General features: G+C 33.6%; 1 protein-coding gene across 5 annotated transcripts in view; it reads right to left on the reverse strand.

The window, feature by feature from the left end:
• Window positions 1-20102, reverse strand: part of Hr3 (nuclear hormone receptor 3 ROR-beta) — a 451432-nt gene that overhangs the window by 205869 nt on the left and 225461 nt on the right. For 3 of the 5 annotated variants that reach the window (XM_072522733.1, XM_072522741.1, XM_072522731.1), the window contains exon 1: window positions 13682-13903. The exons of the other annotated variants lie outside the window; for them this stretch is intronic. In XM_072522733.1, the coding sequence (XP_072378834.1) occupies window positions 13682-13703 (22 nt within the window). In that variant the 5' untranslated portion in view covers window positions 13704-13903. Of the gene's footprint in view, window positions 1-13681; window positions 13904-20102 lie in introns of those variants that run through there. 5 annotated transcript variants of the gene reach the window in all.

The raw sequence follows: 20102 nt of genomic DNA on the forward strand, positions 1-20102 counted from the left end.
ACAATTGGGGTATGTCATTCCAGGCTACTGCAACTTCGTGAGTAAGAGCTGCTAGAGTCTGCGGAGGGTGTTGTAAATTCAAGAAACTGGAATATATCATGTCCCAGACATGTTCAATTGGAGACAGATCAGACAATCGTGGTGGCCAAGGTAAATGGTTGATGTGATGAAGGCTAACGATTGTCTGGTAACAAGCGGTCTGGCATTGTCCGTCTGAAAAATCGGGTTTTTTAATGGTGTTTTGTTTAGGTATGTGAATGTGTCGCTCTCTGAAAAATTGTCGGTCATGTCTTTCACCACGTCGCCTTCTCACTCTTGCCCAACCATCGTGCGACAGAAGCGAGCTTATTTTCAGCGAGCGAGCGATTTCATTCAGGGTTCCCTATAATTCTTTCCCCAGGGCAAATGGTTATGTCGATGTTCAGGTGTGAGAGGTAGCACCCAATGTGAGCAAGAAGACCAAACTGTCATATTCGACGATATACTGTATGCATATCAACCACCTTTCTATGCTCTTTAAACCACTGATTTGTTATGGGTGGCTCGACTACTATTGAATCTGTCCCATCCCATTGAATATGTCTCTTAGAGTCAGGTCTTAATCGCCAGTGTTGTCGCTTTGCGGTCTCTCTGTGACGTACTTCTAGAATCTTTTCTTATCGATAGATCGGCTATACGCAACCCAAAAATTCGATCCCATCCCATACATCTGGCCAATTATATGCACTATAGGTATTTTGTGCAATAAAAAAGGCTTCTTAATCATCTACAGGAAATTTAAAATTTATCAAACATCGTAAGTTCCCGATAACTGAATGCTTTTTATCACCAAACAATTCAGGCAGTCACTCAAAAACTGAACACATAAACCTGAAAATTTTAACACTAGTTGTTCGTGACAAGATAAGTTGATATGTAAAAAATTAATGAATTCTAATAAACATACGTAGGTGTTCACCTTTTTTTGTCAGAATACTAAAAAAGTAATTTTCTTATTTTCGGTTGAATTTTGCAAATAAAAAAAATAAACGAGCAAGTCAAACTGACGAGCAACGCGAAGCGCGAAATTAAGTTTAACGGAATCGAAATTCACAAAGTAGAAATGTCGCGTTTAATTCCCATCGAGCAGAATTCAAATATAATGTGGTAATCAATTACAGCTTGCAGCAAATTGTTACGATTGGACAAATAAAAACGGGCCAGATTCTATTTATTTTTGACTTATATAGCGTCTGTCTGGTCAGCAAACACAGTATATAAATTATAGTAAAAGTTTTAGAATAAGAATAATAAAATTTTTACGTGTTAAAGAAATATGTAATCTTTTGCGTGTATGCTCTTCAAGTTGGTCTGGGCGAGAATGTTTTTCGTTAAATATTTTTGATAAATGTAGTAGTAAATGTATGTCTATCCAAACCTTGTTTCTGAGAAAACAGAAATATCCTGTGTAAATTTGAATTCAAAAAACTTTTGTGAAATATTTACTTTGCGTCAAAATCAAATTAAACAGGATATTTGTAAGATTGTTGCTACGTTTTGGGTATTTTTTATCTTGTTTTTTTTTTTGTGCACATTGTTGGTTCACCTATTCAAAGACTCCCAAAATCACTCTTTCCAAAAAATTATTAAATACTAGATATAATATTTTCCTTTTATATTAAAAAGTTGAAATTTTTAAGTTCAATGCTATATATTTTTCTTTTCATCAGATTGCTGTTAAGATTCTTCGGTTATTAGCTAAACTACAGACGTAAATTTTTCATGCTCGTTCAAAGAAATGTTTATGGCAAATCGTGTTTGGAAGTTTTTAGTTTTATAATGATTATATAAGATAATTGAGTTTGTATATTTATAGCATGGCAGCAGTAAAATATGCAATAATCACATAAAATAAGGTAATGTCATTAACAACTGTTTTACTGCACTATGATCTTCATGTAATAGCCAAGACTGTAAGCCATATTTTATAATTTTAATTACCGATTATGAACGTGTCACGTTGTTTTCAAAAATGTATATTCGATGTAAGCCGAATATATAAGTTCTGACTATAATCAAGTGAATAATGGGACATACAGCCACATAAATGTTTAAGATTATGGCGTTTTGATGACGAAAAGCTGAAGATTTCATTTTCTCCTTACTGTTTATGATGGAAATCACTCCCAAAACCTGCATTTAGATTTTTACTTTTAGTAAACACACATCAATGGCTCAAAGAGATATGCAAGATACGTGGATTAAGTTTAGAACTTGCAAAGGAGATTTATAACCAAAGGCAGTGATGTGAGATATATATCTACATGTCATAGAAAACCTATATTGTAAGCAGAAAACAGTCGTTGCAGTCGATGGAAGATTAGGGATTCATTCTATCCCCGCAGTGTTTTAATATCTACTCGAATATAATTTTTAACAGACCTTAAAAGATAAAGACAATGAGAATCAATGGTGAACTGATTAATATTCTTAGGTACGCTGACGACATCTTAAACGTCAGTCTCCAGGGCTTTCAATACTTTTAGGACTGCGTAAACATGACCGCAGGTCATGTGTTGATAGTCGAAAGATATAATTACTCCAAATGATATTGGAAGGTAAAGTGCATTGCAAAAGATCAGTTTTAAGACGCCAGAACTCGTGGATGAAACACCTGAGGAGATGGTTTGATCGCTAATCCACAGAAATCTTTCATGTACCAGTTTGCAAAGCTACAATTGCCATTTCGATCTCCAACCTTCGAAAAGAGACAGCGCAATAAGAAGAAGAAACATGACAGGAAGCGAAATGGGTCTAAAAATGAATATCATAAGACAAAATTTTTGATATTTAGTCATCAATCGCACAACAATGCACTCCTACAGATAGATCAAGAAAAAAATGAGTTTCTTTGGATGGGATGTTACTTTACAGAAGAAACTAGACTCAAGTAAAAAGATCAAATGCAGATCTGAAGCAGCAGGGAATCAAAATTTGAGTTGAGGGGGGTGACCCGCAGAGTTATTCAGAGAATGGCTGCACTGGGGAGGATAATGCCCAATATCGGTGGATCCAAATCCAAAAGAAGGTGCTGTGCAGTCTGTCGTCTTCTACGCGGCCCCAGTCTGGAGTGAGGCAGTAGAAATACCAACTTACAAGAGGCTCATGGTACGCGCCGACAAAACTAGTCTGCTGCGGGTAGGATGTGCCTACAGGACCGTGTCAGCTGCCGCTCTCTGGGTGATCACCGGCTGTTTTCCTTTACATGTGCTGGCAGGTGAAAAGGCAAGGATTCATAGTCGTAGGGGGCGGAACATTGGAGAGCGAGGGATGACTGAGATAAGTCTGGCCGAGAGATTAATTTCAATCGGTCAGTATCAGCAAGAAAGGGAGGCAACACGTGATGTGGTGGAGTGGATGAAGTCACTAATCCCGAACCACCGAAGCTAGGTGGACTGTGGGCATAGGCAGCTGGATTATTGTCTGACGCAAATGCTCACCAGCCATGGCTGCTTCCGCAGCTATCTTTTCAGGTTAAGGAGGGCACAGTCCGATCAGTGCCTTTACTGTGGTCTCTCGGATACTGTGACATACACGATGTTAGAGTATGAGCGTTAAGCGGGTGAAAGAGAGAAGCTTGAAAGAGAGTGTAACTGCAGAATGTTTGATTCCGTGAGAGAAATGGTGGCGAAAATGATGAGGGATGAGTGGTGGTGGTCACGGATCCACAAATTTATCATGGAGCTGCTCTCTTTAAAATAACTAGAGTAGAGGGAACTGACAACAAAATTCTGAAACGAGCGAGTAGCCCCTCAGTGGGATTCGGACTGTTGCGAGCCGAAATGGGAGAGTGTCAAAGGACTAACTCCCTCGGGCATCTCGTCCTGGCACAACTTCGTTAGGGTCTTAGGAACCCAACACCACCTGGATGAGTCACAGGTGTCTGTATGCAGATTTTCCTTCTTCTCTTTAAAGATATACAAAAAGATCTGAAGCAGCTCGCACGACTTTTCTGAAATTGAAATCATTCTTCTGTAACCATAATTTAGTCCTAAAATTACGTCAAAGAATGATCAAATGTTATATTGTAGATGTAGTTGCACAGAATCATGTTCAGAATACACTGGACAACAATGCAAACCAACGAATTTTTGTTAAATATAGCAAATGCTTTTCGTGAATTATTTAAAATTATTAAGATAAAAAGATTTCATACCTAGGACATATTATTAAAGAAGATCAATACAAAATCCTTTAACTTATCATGAAAGGTAAAATCGAGAGGAATTAAGGGACAGTACATTAAACGCTAGAAAAACAACCCGGGAACTTCACTGAGATTTATAGGGTGGAAAAACAAATAGATTATAGAACAATATGAGTTTGTTCTTAGATTAGACGTACTTTTTGTTACAAGGATAGCTCATACTTATCAAGCAATTAAACAACTGTTGAAGAAGACGTTTCGCTTTTGATTTTCTTCGTGGTGTTGTATATTGATAAGTGGTGTTTCTCAACACTGGTCATCCTGTACCCAACTTAACATACTCTTTTTTATTTTAGCATCGAAATGACAGGGAATGAAGGAGATGAAATAATATGCGATACGCCGACGATACTGTAATTCTAGCTGAAAAGATCCACGATCGGCAGGTACGAATCAATAGAGTTGACATATAATGCAGAAATTGTGGACTGATAAACATCCACAAAACTAAATATATGGTTACCAGTAAAGAAGATATCGGCCCAGCCCAACTGGTATTAAACCAGCAAACGCTGGAAAGAGTACAATGCTTCAAATTTTCTGGATGTTGGATCACTTAAAATTTAGATCCGTCCTTCGAAATCAGATTTCCAATTGAACAGGCACATTGTTAAAAGTTATTATCCAATACCTCATTGAATTTAGAAATCCGTGAAAAGTTTGACAGATGATATCTATGGTCTGTAATTTTGTATTCATGGGAAACTTGGACCATGAATAAAATCGAGTCATTTGAAATGTGGGTTTAATCCCAAGGATCAAAATATTATGAGTTCTTTCGGCTAATTTTTAATAGTAAAATTAAAGAAAAGAACAGGTTTAATAGCAGACCAAATGCTATACGTAGCTCAATACTTAAATCAATATAAAAATATTATAAGCATAGTAGTCACCCATGGTCCTACGGAAACTCTCAGAAGATCGAAATAACAAAATACGACTAGTATTAAGGCAAAAAAACTTACAAGTGGTATAAAAACTAATGTTTTATCAGCTTATTCACAACACTATTTCTTTTAGATTTCTTTAGTACCGCCTTCATTAATTATAAAAATTTAAGTACCTGTTCATAACATAGTTCTTGAAAGTTTCAAATCATGAACAGAATTTGTATATTGGATTTATGTAACATTATAACAGCAAATGTTATTCCACATCTTTGCCGGTGCTATTTTACGAAATTTAATTATGAGGTGATTAATGAGTAATGCACACGTGAATTTTGCACCATAAGTATAGATTGCCCATTACTATTAATTTAAATCGAATTTTTAGTATTATGTATTATAAGTGTATACGAATATATTGACTTATATAAGTAGTTCATATTTTTTGTTTGTTCTGTCAGTTTTCACTTATTTTTTGTATTGATGTACATTTGGAGGTATTCAATTAATTTTCAGAATTTCCCCTTTCCCAATAAAAAAAAAAAAAACAAAAACCTTCTCTTCAGGTATTAAAAACCGTCTAATTTTAAATAGGGAATAGACCATAGGTGGCACATCATTAGGCAGGTATTTCGCTGTAGAATTCAAACATCCCGATTTTTTCCATATTAACTATATTCTTGTGAAAAAGTATTAATTTGTTGAAAGTGTTACACCTCTTAAAAACTAAACGTAACGCCTATGTTATGCTTGTGTCAATTTCAATTTTTCCCATTACAACAAAAAATATATTAAAATGAAATTTGCAACATTAATAGGAATCTTTATTAAAGTAACGTAAATGCATAAAATGAACTAAATTTTTAATTAATAAATCCCTAATTCAAAATAGTTATTTATTTGCTTATCAGCTATAATTATTTAAATCTTCAAAATATATCAACCAACGCCCATATAATTATAAAGTCGTTGTTTGAAATTATAACGACCATTTTGAAGCACTTCGAGGCTTACTACTAGAGTACATTCATGCAGTATTCGTCGCCTTAGTACTTCCAATGAAGCGGGAATGGCTATAAATATTGCTTTTCAAATGACTCCATAGGAAGAACTCAAGGCGAGTTAAATCGGGGATCTTGCTGGCCAATGCAGGAGGAATGACTATAAAAATCGTGCTTTTTAAATAACTTCATAAGAAGAAGTCCAGTGGAATTAAATTAGGGATCTTGCTGGCCATTCAATAAAACCTTTTTGTCTAATCAATTGCCTCGAAAAAACCGTTCATTAACCGTTCACGTTTGGATCAACTGTGTACTCTAGATATAATAAAAAGTAAAAAGCCACAGAAAAATATGCCTTTAGAGTTGCATTATTTGGCATGCTTAAATTGATAAAGAATGTATAAAAAGAAGATTTAAAAAGAAAGTATTTATCCGAAAATATTTTAAAGTTCAATGTATCGGAAAAGATTTTCATAAGCGTGAAATAAGGCCAACTTAAATTTACATGTATAAATATGCTTTGATAAGAATATCTTTCTGGAAAAACAAAAAAGCAGCGTCAAAACTTTATTATAATAATTAACAGTTACAGCGTCTGACTCACAAAATTCGTAAACAATCTTTTATAGATTGAATAATTTTATAACAGTACTTCCTAAATATGGCAAAATTATGCAAACTTGGTGTTTTTTTAAACGACTGATTAAAATATCAAGTAATTATATTTTATAATACTTATATTTATAGATAACGTTCACTGACTTTTCATATTTAATAATAATTTAGTAGAAACAAAGGCTTCTCTCAAGAAGTTGTTTATAGCAGTTAACAGAAATTGTTGCCCCAAAGCTAAATATACAATTCTACATATATATATATATATATATATATATATATATATATATATATATATATATATATATATATATATATATATATATATATATATATTAAAGGTAGAAGGTATCGGCATAGCTCGCAACAAAGGAAAAAATATATAAAATATGTGTATAAGAGGGAAGGCAACCGTATATACGTATTTCTGACTATTGGTCGCCTTCAGTACGATGCAGACAAGTTTGAAAAGGAGCATGTTAACTTAGAAAGAATTACTACAGGAGCAATGCGACCAATTTGTGGCAATATTGTTAGAAGACTCTGAGGTTTCCAGAGCAACAACTAACACATCTACGAAGGAAGTTCGTCTATCTGGGAAATGGAATGTCAAACGTTTAGAACGTTTCAAACAACAAAACTAAAGGTTAATGCGAGATAATAGTAAAATAAAGGTAGAAGGTATCGGCATAGCTCGCAACAAAGGAAAAAAATATAAAATATGTGTATAAGATGGAAACCAGAAATACGTATATACGTTTGCCTTCCATGGATGAGCGACAGGCAGATGAACGCATTGTCTAAACAAAACTTCATAGAGAAGCGATTAGCTTACAATAAAAACAAGGGTATATAAAATGACAATGTAATCCTACATTAGATAACAAAAAAAAACGCTAGGAGACAGAATAAGACATGATGAAATCAGAACCAGATGTGGAATAAAATATATAAATCAATGGACCAAAAACAGAAAAATACAATACAATTAAGAACATACACACAGAAATATCGGAAAACAGATCTTTAAGAATAGCAAGATGGCCAGACACCCTCAATGGTGGATAAAACTGACGTTAGAAAAGGTGCATATGTACTCAATGTGTATCAAAATAGAAGATGGATGGAGAAGATGAGTTTTAGATCGGATGCAGTTGTCAAAACATTATAATTCCAACAACTAAAAACATTTTCAACTAAAATTATTTTACGAAAAAAATACCAACCTAAATATGTTAAAAAGATAAGTAAACGTTACTAGATGAATATCACAGATGACATTTTGAAATTATACTACAAGGGATAACAAGTTTTTTAGCAACTTAATCTTCTATATTATCCAATGGTGATATGTACGATACCACATTTCTTAAAAACATTGTGGTGGAGATAAAAGAGTTTTGAATAAAAAATAAACTGTGGTGAGATTAAGGATAAAAATACTTGTTATATATCATTTATATTATAACTTACAATGTAAACAAATAAATACTTTAAAAAAAATTATTGCCATGACTATTCTTACTTTTTATATACTATTTATATTATTTATAGTCGATAATAAACTAAAACACCTCAACAGATTTTCAATGAACGAATTTGTATTATACGAATACGAAGTCTTGCTTCTTTAACTTATCCTTAATAAACGTTCAATGGTTCAATGGTATAAAGAGGTTATTGGAGTGGAGACCAAGGGAAGACAAGAGAAGCGAAAACACGAGGAAGAGGCCTATGTTCAGCAGTGGACTTTTGAGACAGGAACACCAAAAAAAGGCATAAAAATAGTAATAGGTGACACAAACGCAAAGTTAGGAACTGAAAAAGAATACATCGGCATAATTAGTAGGCATATCCTACATCAAGACACGAATGAAAAGGGCCAATATCTTATTCACTTTGCAGTTAGTAAAAACATGATGAAGTTGTACCATATTTTCCCACAAAACATACACAAAGGCAACTGGAGATCCGTTGAAGGGGGTGTTGTCAACCAAATAGACCACGTCTTGATAGAAAAGCCATCAGCAACAAGTATTCTGGACGTAAAAAGTAGACAAGGTGCATGCTGCGGCTCATACCACTTACTAGTTCAGGTACCCTTCAGATGTAGGATCCTCTGACAGGAATAAGACAATCAACCCAGAAAGGAAATTCTAGATCTGGGAAAACTGAAATCGACTACAACCCCTCGCAGATAAGATCATCGGAGAATATCAGACAGGATTTAGGCAGGGAGATCAACTATCGACCAACTATTTACGGTTAAGCGGATGTAAAGCAAAGCCAGGGAATATATTAAGTGAATTTGAAATACTCTCTAAATTAGTTAGGCTCATCCTAATGAAGAAGTAGGACAAAGTGGCTCAGGTACAGATACTACATGAGATGACAGACCCATTTCTAATAACACAAGGAATAAAACAGGATAATGGGCTGGTATCAACATTGTTTAGTTTAGCACTGGAATACGTAGTAAGAAAAACATCAGAAGGTAGAAACAACACACTTATCGATAAATCAGTCCAAATAGCAGCATATGCAGATGACATAAATATGAGCAGAACCAAAACAAAGGTGATAATACGTATAAGGAACTTAAATTACATGCTAAACAAATAGGTCTGTCAATAAACGAAAAAAATATTAAAATCCTAGTACAAAGTCGATCAGACAGAGCAACACGACCCTACCTGACAGGTGACAACTTAGAAAAAGTAGATAGCTTAATGTATTTAGGAGTCAACATCACAAGGAACAACATTAACGATGCAGAGCTTAGCAGAACAACCATCCTTGCAAGTACTTTGCAATACGGCATACTTTGCTATGAGCCCGATATTTAAATCACGAGAGGTACATCAAAGAACTAAAATACGAATCTATAAGACCATAATTCGACCTCTAGTGAGCTATGGATGTGAAACTTAACTTAAAAATCTGTAAACGGCATAGACATATTTGAAAGAAAGGTACTGGGGAATGCTAGGCTCTATAAATGAGAACAACGGGTGGCGAATCAGAAACAATGCAGGGGAAGAGATCTATTCAATGACCAAGAAAGCGATGGAGGGATGATGTGGATGAGAACACAAGAAATCTCCTTGTCAATCGATGGAGAAATAGAATGGATACAGACTGTAACGAATAGATATGCTTGCTGAGAGAAGCTGATGGACTTTCATTAATGTTCTTTCTAGATACAAACAGATGGGATGGAAACCAACACAAGAATTTACAAAGCGGCTATGAGACCAATAATGCATTGCACACCAGAAACGAGACCTGATACATTCAAAACACAATAAATTTATAGTTTCAATAAAAAAAAATATTAAAATTATTCGAATTTCTTCGCAAGGAGTAGTTTTTATAAAGGTAGAAATTATGTGGTAAAAAATTAAAACAGTAAAGAAATCTAAATTTAATGTCATTGTATAATTAAATAATTTTAAATTGCTTGAATTAGAACGATTTTTTTAATAGGGGTAGTTTTTACTCCAAAAAAATAAAAAGCAACCAACGGCACGAGTACAATTTTTAAATGGAGGGTAAGTATATCCTAAATCCAAATTTCCATTTAGATCAGTGGAGACAAGGTATTTCATGACATTGTTTTAATTATAACTAGTCTAGGGGGTCAGATTTTTTTCGGGTGACACCGAAAATTACACGGTATCGTCGTATTTCACGTTCATTTACTGGTATATTAGTAAACATTTCTGTTTTTACCGTATAACTCAGTTTTTGTAGAAAAGATTTCTGATTTAATTTTATACTTCATTTGAAAATTATTGATACAACACTTCTTATTTGTTATACGCAAGTCCCATTTGCATTCTATATTGTATTGAAATAATTATTTTTCCGCGGTCATATATAGCTAAATTAACAACAAACAAAATTTGCATTCTATGTTTGCATTTTATTAGAAGTTTGTCGGGGTGGCCATATTATTTTAAAATTTCTTATACAAAGCAGACAAGAACAACTAAGACCGTTGCAATATTCTGTCATAAAAACTGCACTATCATCCATTTCAAAATCGAATATAGTGTTATTAAAGTTTAAAGAATATTGTAATAAATATAAATATGATTCGGCTTTTCTTTTTTGTTGTTCTGGTATGTTCAATAAGTTTGATTTTTCGTAGAACTGACCTAGTGAATATTATTTAAAAAAAATATATTCATCTCATTAGTAGGTAGGTATGCCGTTTGTGAATAAAGTTATTCATAATATCGTTGGTTAATTATTTATTAATAATAAAGCTGTCATAAAAATACGTTAAATATGAGTTAGCAGCTTCGCGTGATATATCGATACTTCGACTTCTTTCTTATCATCGTGAAGTAAATCCAATAGAATTCATTTGGGCTCAAATTGAGGGAAAAGTTGTCCGAAAAAATAATACTTTTAAAATATATTGGGCTATGGTACTTCCTAATACCATAAGTTACGTGAGTAAAGAGGTAAAGGAATGTATTTGACATGTTACCAAAGAAGAACTTGATATGTGGAAAATTGACAATTTAATTAAACCCTTTATTTAGTATACCGAAACATCGTTACTTTATTTACTCAGTTTATTCCCAAATGCACACCACTGCTACACTTAAGAGTCTGTAGTTTATTTCGTAATAATGTGAAATATATATTGGAGAAACAGAACATATGTAATAATATAAACACATATTAAAAGATGGAGAGAAGCTCAGTCATTTGAGATTTGCAGATGACATCGTCCTTATAGCCGATCGTAGGGATGATGCAATAATAATGTTTGAAAAATTATATCACGCTTCCTTGGAGGTCGGACTAAAGATTAATATGAACAAGACGAAGATGCAAATAATGACTAATCTGGTGCTAAATCGAAATATTGCTGTTGATGGAAGGGTATTGAGCAGACTACATCGTATAAGTACCTAAAATTCGGTTGGGCAGAGATAACCAGACATGTGAGCTCCCTCGTCGCATAGGATTAGCCTGGGCAGCGTTTGGTACATTAAACTATGTATTTAAATCGGATCTACCCATATGCCTCAAAGGGAAAATCATTGACCAATGTGTATTACCTGTACTCACTTATGGAGCGGAAACATTAACACTCACAAAAAAGGTAGATAATAAGATTCACGTGACTCAGATGGCTATGGAGCGCCAGATGTTGAGTGTCTCTCTGAGAGACCGAATCCCAAACGAAGAATTACGTCGTAGAACAAAAAGAACAGACGCTGTCGAAAAGATCTCGTCGTTAAAATGGAGTTGGGCAGGACATGTCGCCAGATTATCAGGCAACCGCAGGACAAAACGTATTTTAGAGTGAAGACCAAGGCAGGAAGCAATACGAAGCAGACAACACTCACCAACGAGAGTAAGAGGACGAGACCTATGTTTAGCGTTGGATGTTCACGACTTGCAAATGATTTATTATTATTTAAATAATGCATAATTTTCTTACAGGTTGTACCAAAAAAGTATAATACAAGTGTATAAATTGAAAACTTTACAAAGAATACTATCATCCAAAACCGACAGAACATTGACAAAAATTATTGATGTAATGATGACAGATCATCAACAAAAAAGATCGTATAAGTAGCTAAATTTTAAGACTAACAGAAGGGGCTGAAAAAGACAAGTAGAAAATATTTGGGAAAAACACTCCCAAATTTCTATACACACATGTTAATATAGTAAAATGCCGAAGGGAGGTATTAAAACTAGAATCAAGGTGAGTATAGTAGACTATAATATCTATATAACCACCACAAATATGACAACATTGCTACTCATTAGAAGCAAAAATGAAATTAACTACTTACTCAATCTTCGTAGGTCGCAAACATAATATATTTATACATTTTTAGAAGAAACAATATTTTAAATTATTGTTATTTGACCATAAGCCATTGAAATCATAAACAATGAAAATATGCCGAGATATTATATAATAAATTTAAAAAAAACGCGCTGAAATCAATAAAAATTAAATGAGGTTTATTGAAAAATAAAGATGGGAAGATTTTAAGTCATATAGACAATTAAACAATGCATCGATATGAAGAAGAATCCAGAAGTGTGTAAGAACTTCCAGAACTTTAAAATATGCGTTATGAATTATTTGCCAAATATTATTTTTCTATTATCCCAAATAAAAGAATTACCGGAGTCATACATTCCAATTTAATCTGTTGAAAGGTTTTTATACTTTTTTAAGAAATTTAATGCTCTAATTAATTCTAAAAACTAAGGGGAGCATAGATAAATCGAAGGTATAGCGCAAAATATAGCTAAATGGTATAGAGCAACAAACAGGCATACCATAGATCTGACATGCTTTAATATGAGTAGTATAAGAGTATAAATATTCAAAAAATCTATACTTCATAATTTTTTTACGAAATTTATTTTTTTCTCATAAATATTTCTCAATATAAAATCGCGCTGCAGTACAAAATCAAATACTGATTAAACATCCAAGAATATCATAAATTTTCAAAGTACCAAATACTACAAATAATTTTATTCCATTCAAATACTTTTTATTTTCGCAATTATATAGAAATAAAAATTAGTAGTTGTGAATAAAGTTCAATGACTCCTCGCCAAAACCGATGTATTTTTACATTTTGCGGACAAATAAAAACTTTATTTATTTATATTTTTCTATTAATAAGCACTATGTATATGTATTGTTTATTCGGGGATTAACGGATTAGAGCAAAAAGAATGCTAAAAACTACGGATTTGTAAATACTTTGCAACAAAATGTTATAATCCTTTATGTAAGGATGCTTATAAATACAAGATAATAGATAACGTTCATTGACATTTCGCCAAAACAACTAAGTACGTAAATATTTCCTTTACAGCCAATCAAAATAATTTTTGTATTGTCTTTCGTTAATGTAATTATTTTTACACACCTTTCTTCTGATAAATAAACATGTAAGTTAATCCTTTTTTATTGGAAAAACCACAACACTTCTTCACACACTATCACGTGTTATCGATCATAGGGTTCATATTCGGCAACGCGTGCGAGCAGAGTAGCGGGATAGTCGTCAGTCCTTTTGGTGGAACACTATACGTCGGCGTCGTCGGTAGCACGAAATTTCGAACTGCGGATTGGGTCCACTTTCCTCCGATGTCTTGTACACACTGAATCAAATCTCCGAAGTAGAAAGTGGGCTTTGCATTTGCAAGGATTATGGCTTGTACGCAAGCGTACAAGGATTGTTTTGAATAAGTTTACTTTTTCTTCAGATTGTTTGAACAATGTCATCCCTTTGGGAACTTAATTTCTTTTATTTATACAAATGACAGTTAAAATAACAGGTGATATATTATGCTTCGACATGTTTTACTATTGACAATATGCATTGTTTTCAGTTGTTTGTTGCGAAATTTGTTTTGTTCGTTTAGTTAATTCTTCTTCGTAGAAGGCCAGTTTTAAATAAAAAACTATGAATTTGAATATATCGTTTGTACGAAAATGCTTTAAAATAGTGCTTTTATAAACTATAATTCAATTATAAATGAAAATGATTTTTCTCTTTTTATCCACAACATATCCACAATATCCTTTTTCCAAGAATATTCTTAACTAGGATAACTAGATAACTAGGAATTTCATACCGTGCCTCTTTGTTTCTCCTTCGCGTATTGTTCTTCAAATAATTTAGTCTTACACTTTTTCCGGACTTTAGCTGCCTTACATTGAACAGATTATGTCTTCATACCTCAACCAAACTCTCTATTAGTGAAATTCTTTAATACAAATCTTTTCACTCTCTTCGCATATCTTTTTGGCTACTGCCCAATAATTTCACATATACCCGTACCACTCTTAATGACTTTTCCTCTTTGTTTTTACATATCTTTGCATTATTTTTTTCTAAGAAATCTCTGCATTTTTTATTTAAAACACCTATTCCACATAAACCACGCAGGGTTATTAGTAGGATTACAAACAATAGTTTTAATATGATTATGTACATTAAACAGTATAATACAAATTTATATCTCTTAAATAATTTAATATATTTTTGTCAGGATGGATTTGAGGTCGTCTGAAATTCCATGCATTATTCTTTGATTTTGGAAACATGGGTAGTCAAGCAGGAAGTGTTTCACTGTAAATGAAGTGGAGCAATTGTTGGAAATTGGTGGTGGATCTTTATTGATCAAAAATTTGTATGTGACAGCAGTATGACCAATTCTTAAACGTTTTATAATTACTTGATCTCGTCTACTTGTGAGGTTATTTAAAGAGCTGTTCACCTTTGGGCATATTGGGTTTAATTTGGTTGCTGAATTTTCCCAGTAATTTTGCCAAATGTTATTGCAATGAACTTTTCAGGATGGATCTGAGGTCATCTGAAATTCCATGCATTCTTCTTTGATTTTGGAAACATGGGCAGTCAAGCAGGAAGTGTTTCACTGTAAATGAAGTGGAGCAGTTGTTGCAAATTTGTGCTGGATCTTTACTAAATAAAAATTTGTATGTGACAGCAGTATGACCAATTCTTAAACGATTTATAATTACTTGATCTCGTCTACTTGTGAGGTTATTTAAACAGCTGTTCACCTTTAGATATATTGGGTTTGATTTGGTTGCTGAATTTTCCCAGTAATTTTGCCAAATGTTATTGCAATGAACTTTAATCAGATGTTTCATGTCACTATAAGGATATTTTGTAATTTTTGTATTATCTTCTAAGTTGATATGGCTTATAGTTGCTAGTTGATCTGTTTTTTTATTTCCCCAGATTCCAGTGTGTGATGGTACTCAAATGAAAGCTGTGTCCTTTCACATGGAATGAAGTATTTTTAATTCATTTTTTGTTGCTTGTGTAATTTGATTTGTTGTATAAATTTGCTTTAATTTCAATAACGCAATAAGTGAATATGTAATGATGATGCACTTCATAATGTTACTCTTTTTTTGAAAAAAAGTTACGGCTTTTAATATAGCTGTGGTCTCGCCTGTGAGTATACTACAATTTATAGGTACGTGTATGCTGTAGGAGCTTTCATCAGAATAGTAAGCAGCAGCATGTCCATCTGGGGTTTTAGAGGCGTCGGTAAAGATTTGTAAGTAGTTGGTGTAATGGGATATGATTTCTGCAGAAAGATGTTTAATTATCGAGAAGTTTGTATTCGATTTGGGGTACTTTCTTAGTGTTATATTAATGGTCAGTAGGCGGGTTGTCCATGGAGGGGAGATTGGATTTGTATATAGCAATAGACTAAGTTGATCCATGTTAAAATTTGTGACTTTTATTCTTTCTATTAGAGGTATATAACGGTAAAATCGAAGGAAAGAAATGGATAGGACGGAAAAAAAACTCTCTTGGTTGAGGAATTTGCGGCAGTGGAGAGGTTTGACAGCGGACCAATTGCTACACGTAGCGCAAGACCGAGATCAATATAAAAATATTATAAGCATGGTAGTCGCCGACGTTCCGTAGGGATATGGCACTCTAAGAAGAAGATTAGAGGTATACAGTTTGTTGTCTTTTTAAAAGAGAGGATGCCACGGTGAGAAATTTGAGAGAAAAGAGGATGTTGTTTTTGAATTGAAATGTTGACAATGTAGTTTAGTGATAATTGTTGTCGCCTTATGTTTAGAAGTGGCTCCTTAGCTAGAACTTGTAGACTACTAGTGGGACTGGTTCTAAATGCACCAAGTGCCAAATCTCAGCTTTGTTATTGCCTGTAAAGGTCATTAAGCTGTATTAAACGTACTACATCCTATGAATATGTTGTTTTAAATTATCTTTATAATTATATTGTCGTTTATTCTGTATACAGATGATTACGTACGTCTTCATTTCTTATTGGATCTTTATTATATTTTCACCATTCTAGAGGTTTATAGTTGATAATATTTCTCTCTGTAAAAATTCGCGCTGTGTCTTTCGATTCGATCATTTCACCATTGTCCTAATAAATTTAAAGTAGTTGAAGGATAGAGTGGCCCAAAATGATCCTTGCGGGAAAAACAATCCTTCACATTATTTTTAGGACTAGTAATGCCATCTGTATTTGTAGTGGCATACCCACCACCCAACGCACTTCTGCAGTTAGTTGAATATAAGCCTCTAGCGTAGAAACTTCGTATTCCCCAATTTCACATCCTTACATTCCATCACTTAAACAGTGATGTTATATAAATTTGATATAAGGTGAGTTCCTTGAAACTGTACTGTAACTTTTAATCAAGTAGAAATGTTCAATTTTGATATAGTAGATATAAGTCCAATATTTTGTCGATAATTTGAGATGTTTACGAAATGCCAAACCTTGGCCGAAACGTAAAAAACATGGCGACCAGAGAAGTGCGCTGGTTCGGGCAAAATGATCCCCATGGTGTCGGGATAAATGATTCCGGGCTCATCCTGTCCTCTCTAGTAAAAAATTTATTATTGAAAAGGAAAAAACAAGCTAGCCACGGACCATTTAAAGAGACTTGGAAGCAAAACTAGTATATTCACCGAAGAACAAGGACACCAGCTTGTAACCTATATTCTCGACATGGAAAGCCGAATGTATGGCCTTACCACCAAAGAGGTAAGGTCTATGGCGTCCCAACTCGTAATTAGAAATGCCATTTTGCATGGATTTTCGAACTAAACAAAACTTGCTGGTAAAGACTGGTTAAAGGGTTTTCGTACGAGGCACCCTCTACTTTCACTGAGATCTCCTGAAGCAACAACGATCGCTAGAAGTCGTGATTTTAACAGAACTGTTGTAACAAAATTTTTCATTTTGCTTAAGACCATATTGGATAAAACGCCATTTCCCTACCCAAGATATATAATGTAGATGAGACGTCTGTGAGCACAGTATCAGGAAAAAACTGTAAGATTCTTACCAAAAGAGGTCGGAAACCAGTTGGTAGAGTAGTCTCTACCAAAGGAAGTGTATCTACTACCGCAGTCATGTGTGTCTGCGGGAAGTTCATGTGTTCAACATATGTTAGTTTTTTCCCGAAAGAGGATGATTTCCCAGAGTAAGACGAACCAGAAAACATGCAACAAACTGGAATTTTCATCATAACATTGCCTTTAACCCCAGTTCAGCAAACCCCTTATAAGAAAAATTGTGGTCAGGGAATTACTTCAGACAACGATGACCTTGACGAATAAGAAATTGAGCCTTCTTCTTCCGTTATTTGTCAGCATATTGACACTAGCTCTGCATCTGTACCTTCGATCTCTTTTACTATTTTTCCGAAAGATATTTGCCCATTTCCCAAGTCGTCACAACCACGAAGCATTACTAAACGAAAATCTGTTGGTACGCTTATTCTTACAAACACGCCTTACAAAGTCCAGCGTTAAGGTGAGCGACAAAAAAAGGAAGAATTGAACAAAAAGAGAGCTGTTAAATTAAAAAATAAAGCTGCAGTTAATGGGAAGCAAAAAGGGAAAAACAAGAAACCACGTTCAATTAAAGTTATAAAATTTAAAAGAGAAGGACCTATATGATGAAGATGCAGAGTGTTTTATTTGTTCTGATACTTTTCTAAGATCTCCCGCAGGGGAGAACTAGATGCAGTGTACTATTGTCAAACGTGGACCCATGATGAATGTGCTGGAACAAAGGACAATAACTGCGACTTTTACACCTGCGATTATTGTAATGAAAATGATAGTTTGTAAGAAGTTGTAATTATTGTACTACATAATTCATGCTTAGTTACTCACCATATTATATGGAATTTATTTTTTTTATTAGAGTTTAAATGGTTTTATTTTCTTACTAAATATATAACATTTCTTTCTAAAATTATGTTTACTAATTTATTTCTTTTTATTTCTAATAACAAATACATGTTTTTTCTGAGACTATCTTTATTCTTTTCGTACAATTCCTAATATTATTTCATTCGTTTACATTTTTGATGTTTACACGTGACACTTGTTGACATTATGACTGTCAATGCACCATTCGATTATTTGATCGTTTTTGTCTTTCTATTCTTGTTTATGATTCATGATTCAAACGGTTCTTTCCATAACTAATAATTAACTGAAGTTTAAAATTTTATTATACTTAAGTACATTTTTTACGTTAATATGGGTATATAATGGTATACTGTTTGATTAGGAGTATAAATGATACTTTTTGTGGTGAGGCTGTACGTTTAACATTAAGCCGAAAAACAAAAAGTCATTTTTACTCCAAATAGAACATACTATTTTTGTTTTCAAACGTCGCAAATGATTGTTATGTTACTATGGTCACTTATATTGATTGCCACTTTGAGAAATAAGAAAAAACACCGATTTTTGCGCTACTCATGAAGTTTTCTGAACGTTTGTGCTTATTGTCGCCCAACAGTACGAGTATTATGTCTGATTCCGAAGATTCCACCGCAACGCGTATTCCTCCAGATATTTTGTGTACTGAAAAGACTGCAACCGAAGGATTGTTGCCTACCAAGTCCACTGCGGTCCACAAGTCAATCACGTCACAAAAACGAATACTTTATGTGAAATTGGCTTTATTACTGAATGCTTAGAATATCATGGACACAGCACATTACGAATCAAACACTACTAAACACCATAAATAGAGAGTTAAAACTTATAACACCGATTAAGAAAAGAAAAACCTTGTACCTAGGCCACATAATCAGAAATGACAAATATAACCTTCTACAAATTATAATTGAAGGTAAGATAGAGGACCGAGGAGGAGTAGGCAGAAGAGCCATATCTTAGCTCCGCAATATCAGAGCTTGGATGGGCTTGAACGTTAAACAGTTACTAAGAGTAGCGCAGAATAGAGAATATTTTAGTGTAGTGATCGAAAACTTCCAGGGATGGAGTGCACCAGAAGAAGAAGACTCTGCCAATGAGTATCGACCTAACGAACACGAAAATATCTTTTATTTTATTTCACTCACCAATTTGATTACAATAAATAGCCTACATCAGAAAATAAGTGACTGTTCGTTATTCATGTTTAAAATTAAAAAAAAAGAACAAATTTCTATCTGAATAATACTATAGAATACTATGTTAGGTAACGTTTGAAGTAGTTGATTTATTTAATGTAAAATGTATTATAATCGCCCATTTTTTTGCTTTATCCCTATCTGGAATCTCTTTCTAAAATTACACAGACATGTCTCGTGTAACTGTCTCTCATTACGTCTTATTTGATCTCCCTCTGCTGCTCCTTTCAGAAAGTTGCTAGTGGTTTTTCTTATTGGATACCTATTATTTCAGCTTTAAACCTTATTATAATTTTAACATTATGCTCTTTCATTTTGGCATAAATCTCCGCGAGTTTTTGCAACATTTACCTTCATTGCCATTTTTTGTCTAATAA

The sequence above is a fragment of the Diabrotica undecimpunctata genome, chromosome 2 (genome assembly GCF_040954645.1).
Source record: "Diabrotica undecimpunctata isolate CICGRU chromosome 2, icDiaUnde3, whole genome shotgun sequence".
Taxonomy (NCBI): domain Eukaryota; kingdom Metazoa; phylum Arthropoda; class Insecta; order Coleoptera; family Chrysomelidae; genus Diabrotica; species Diabrotica undecimpunctata.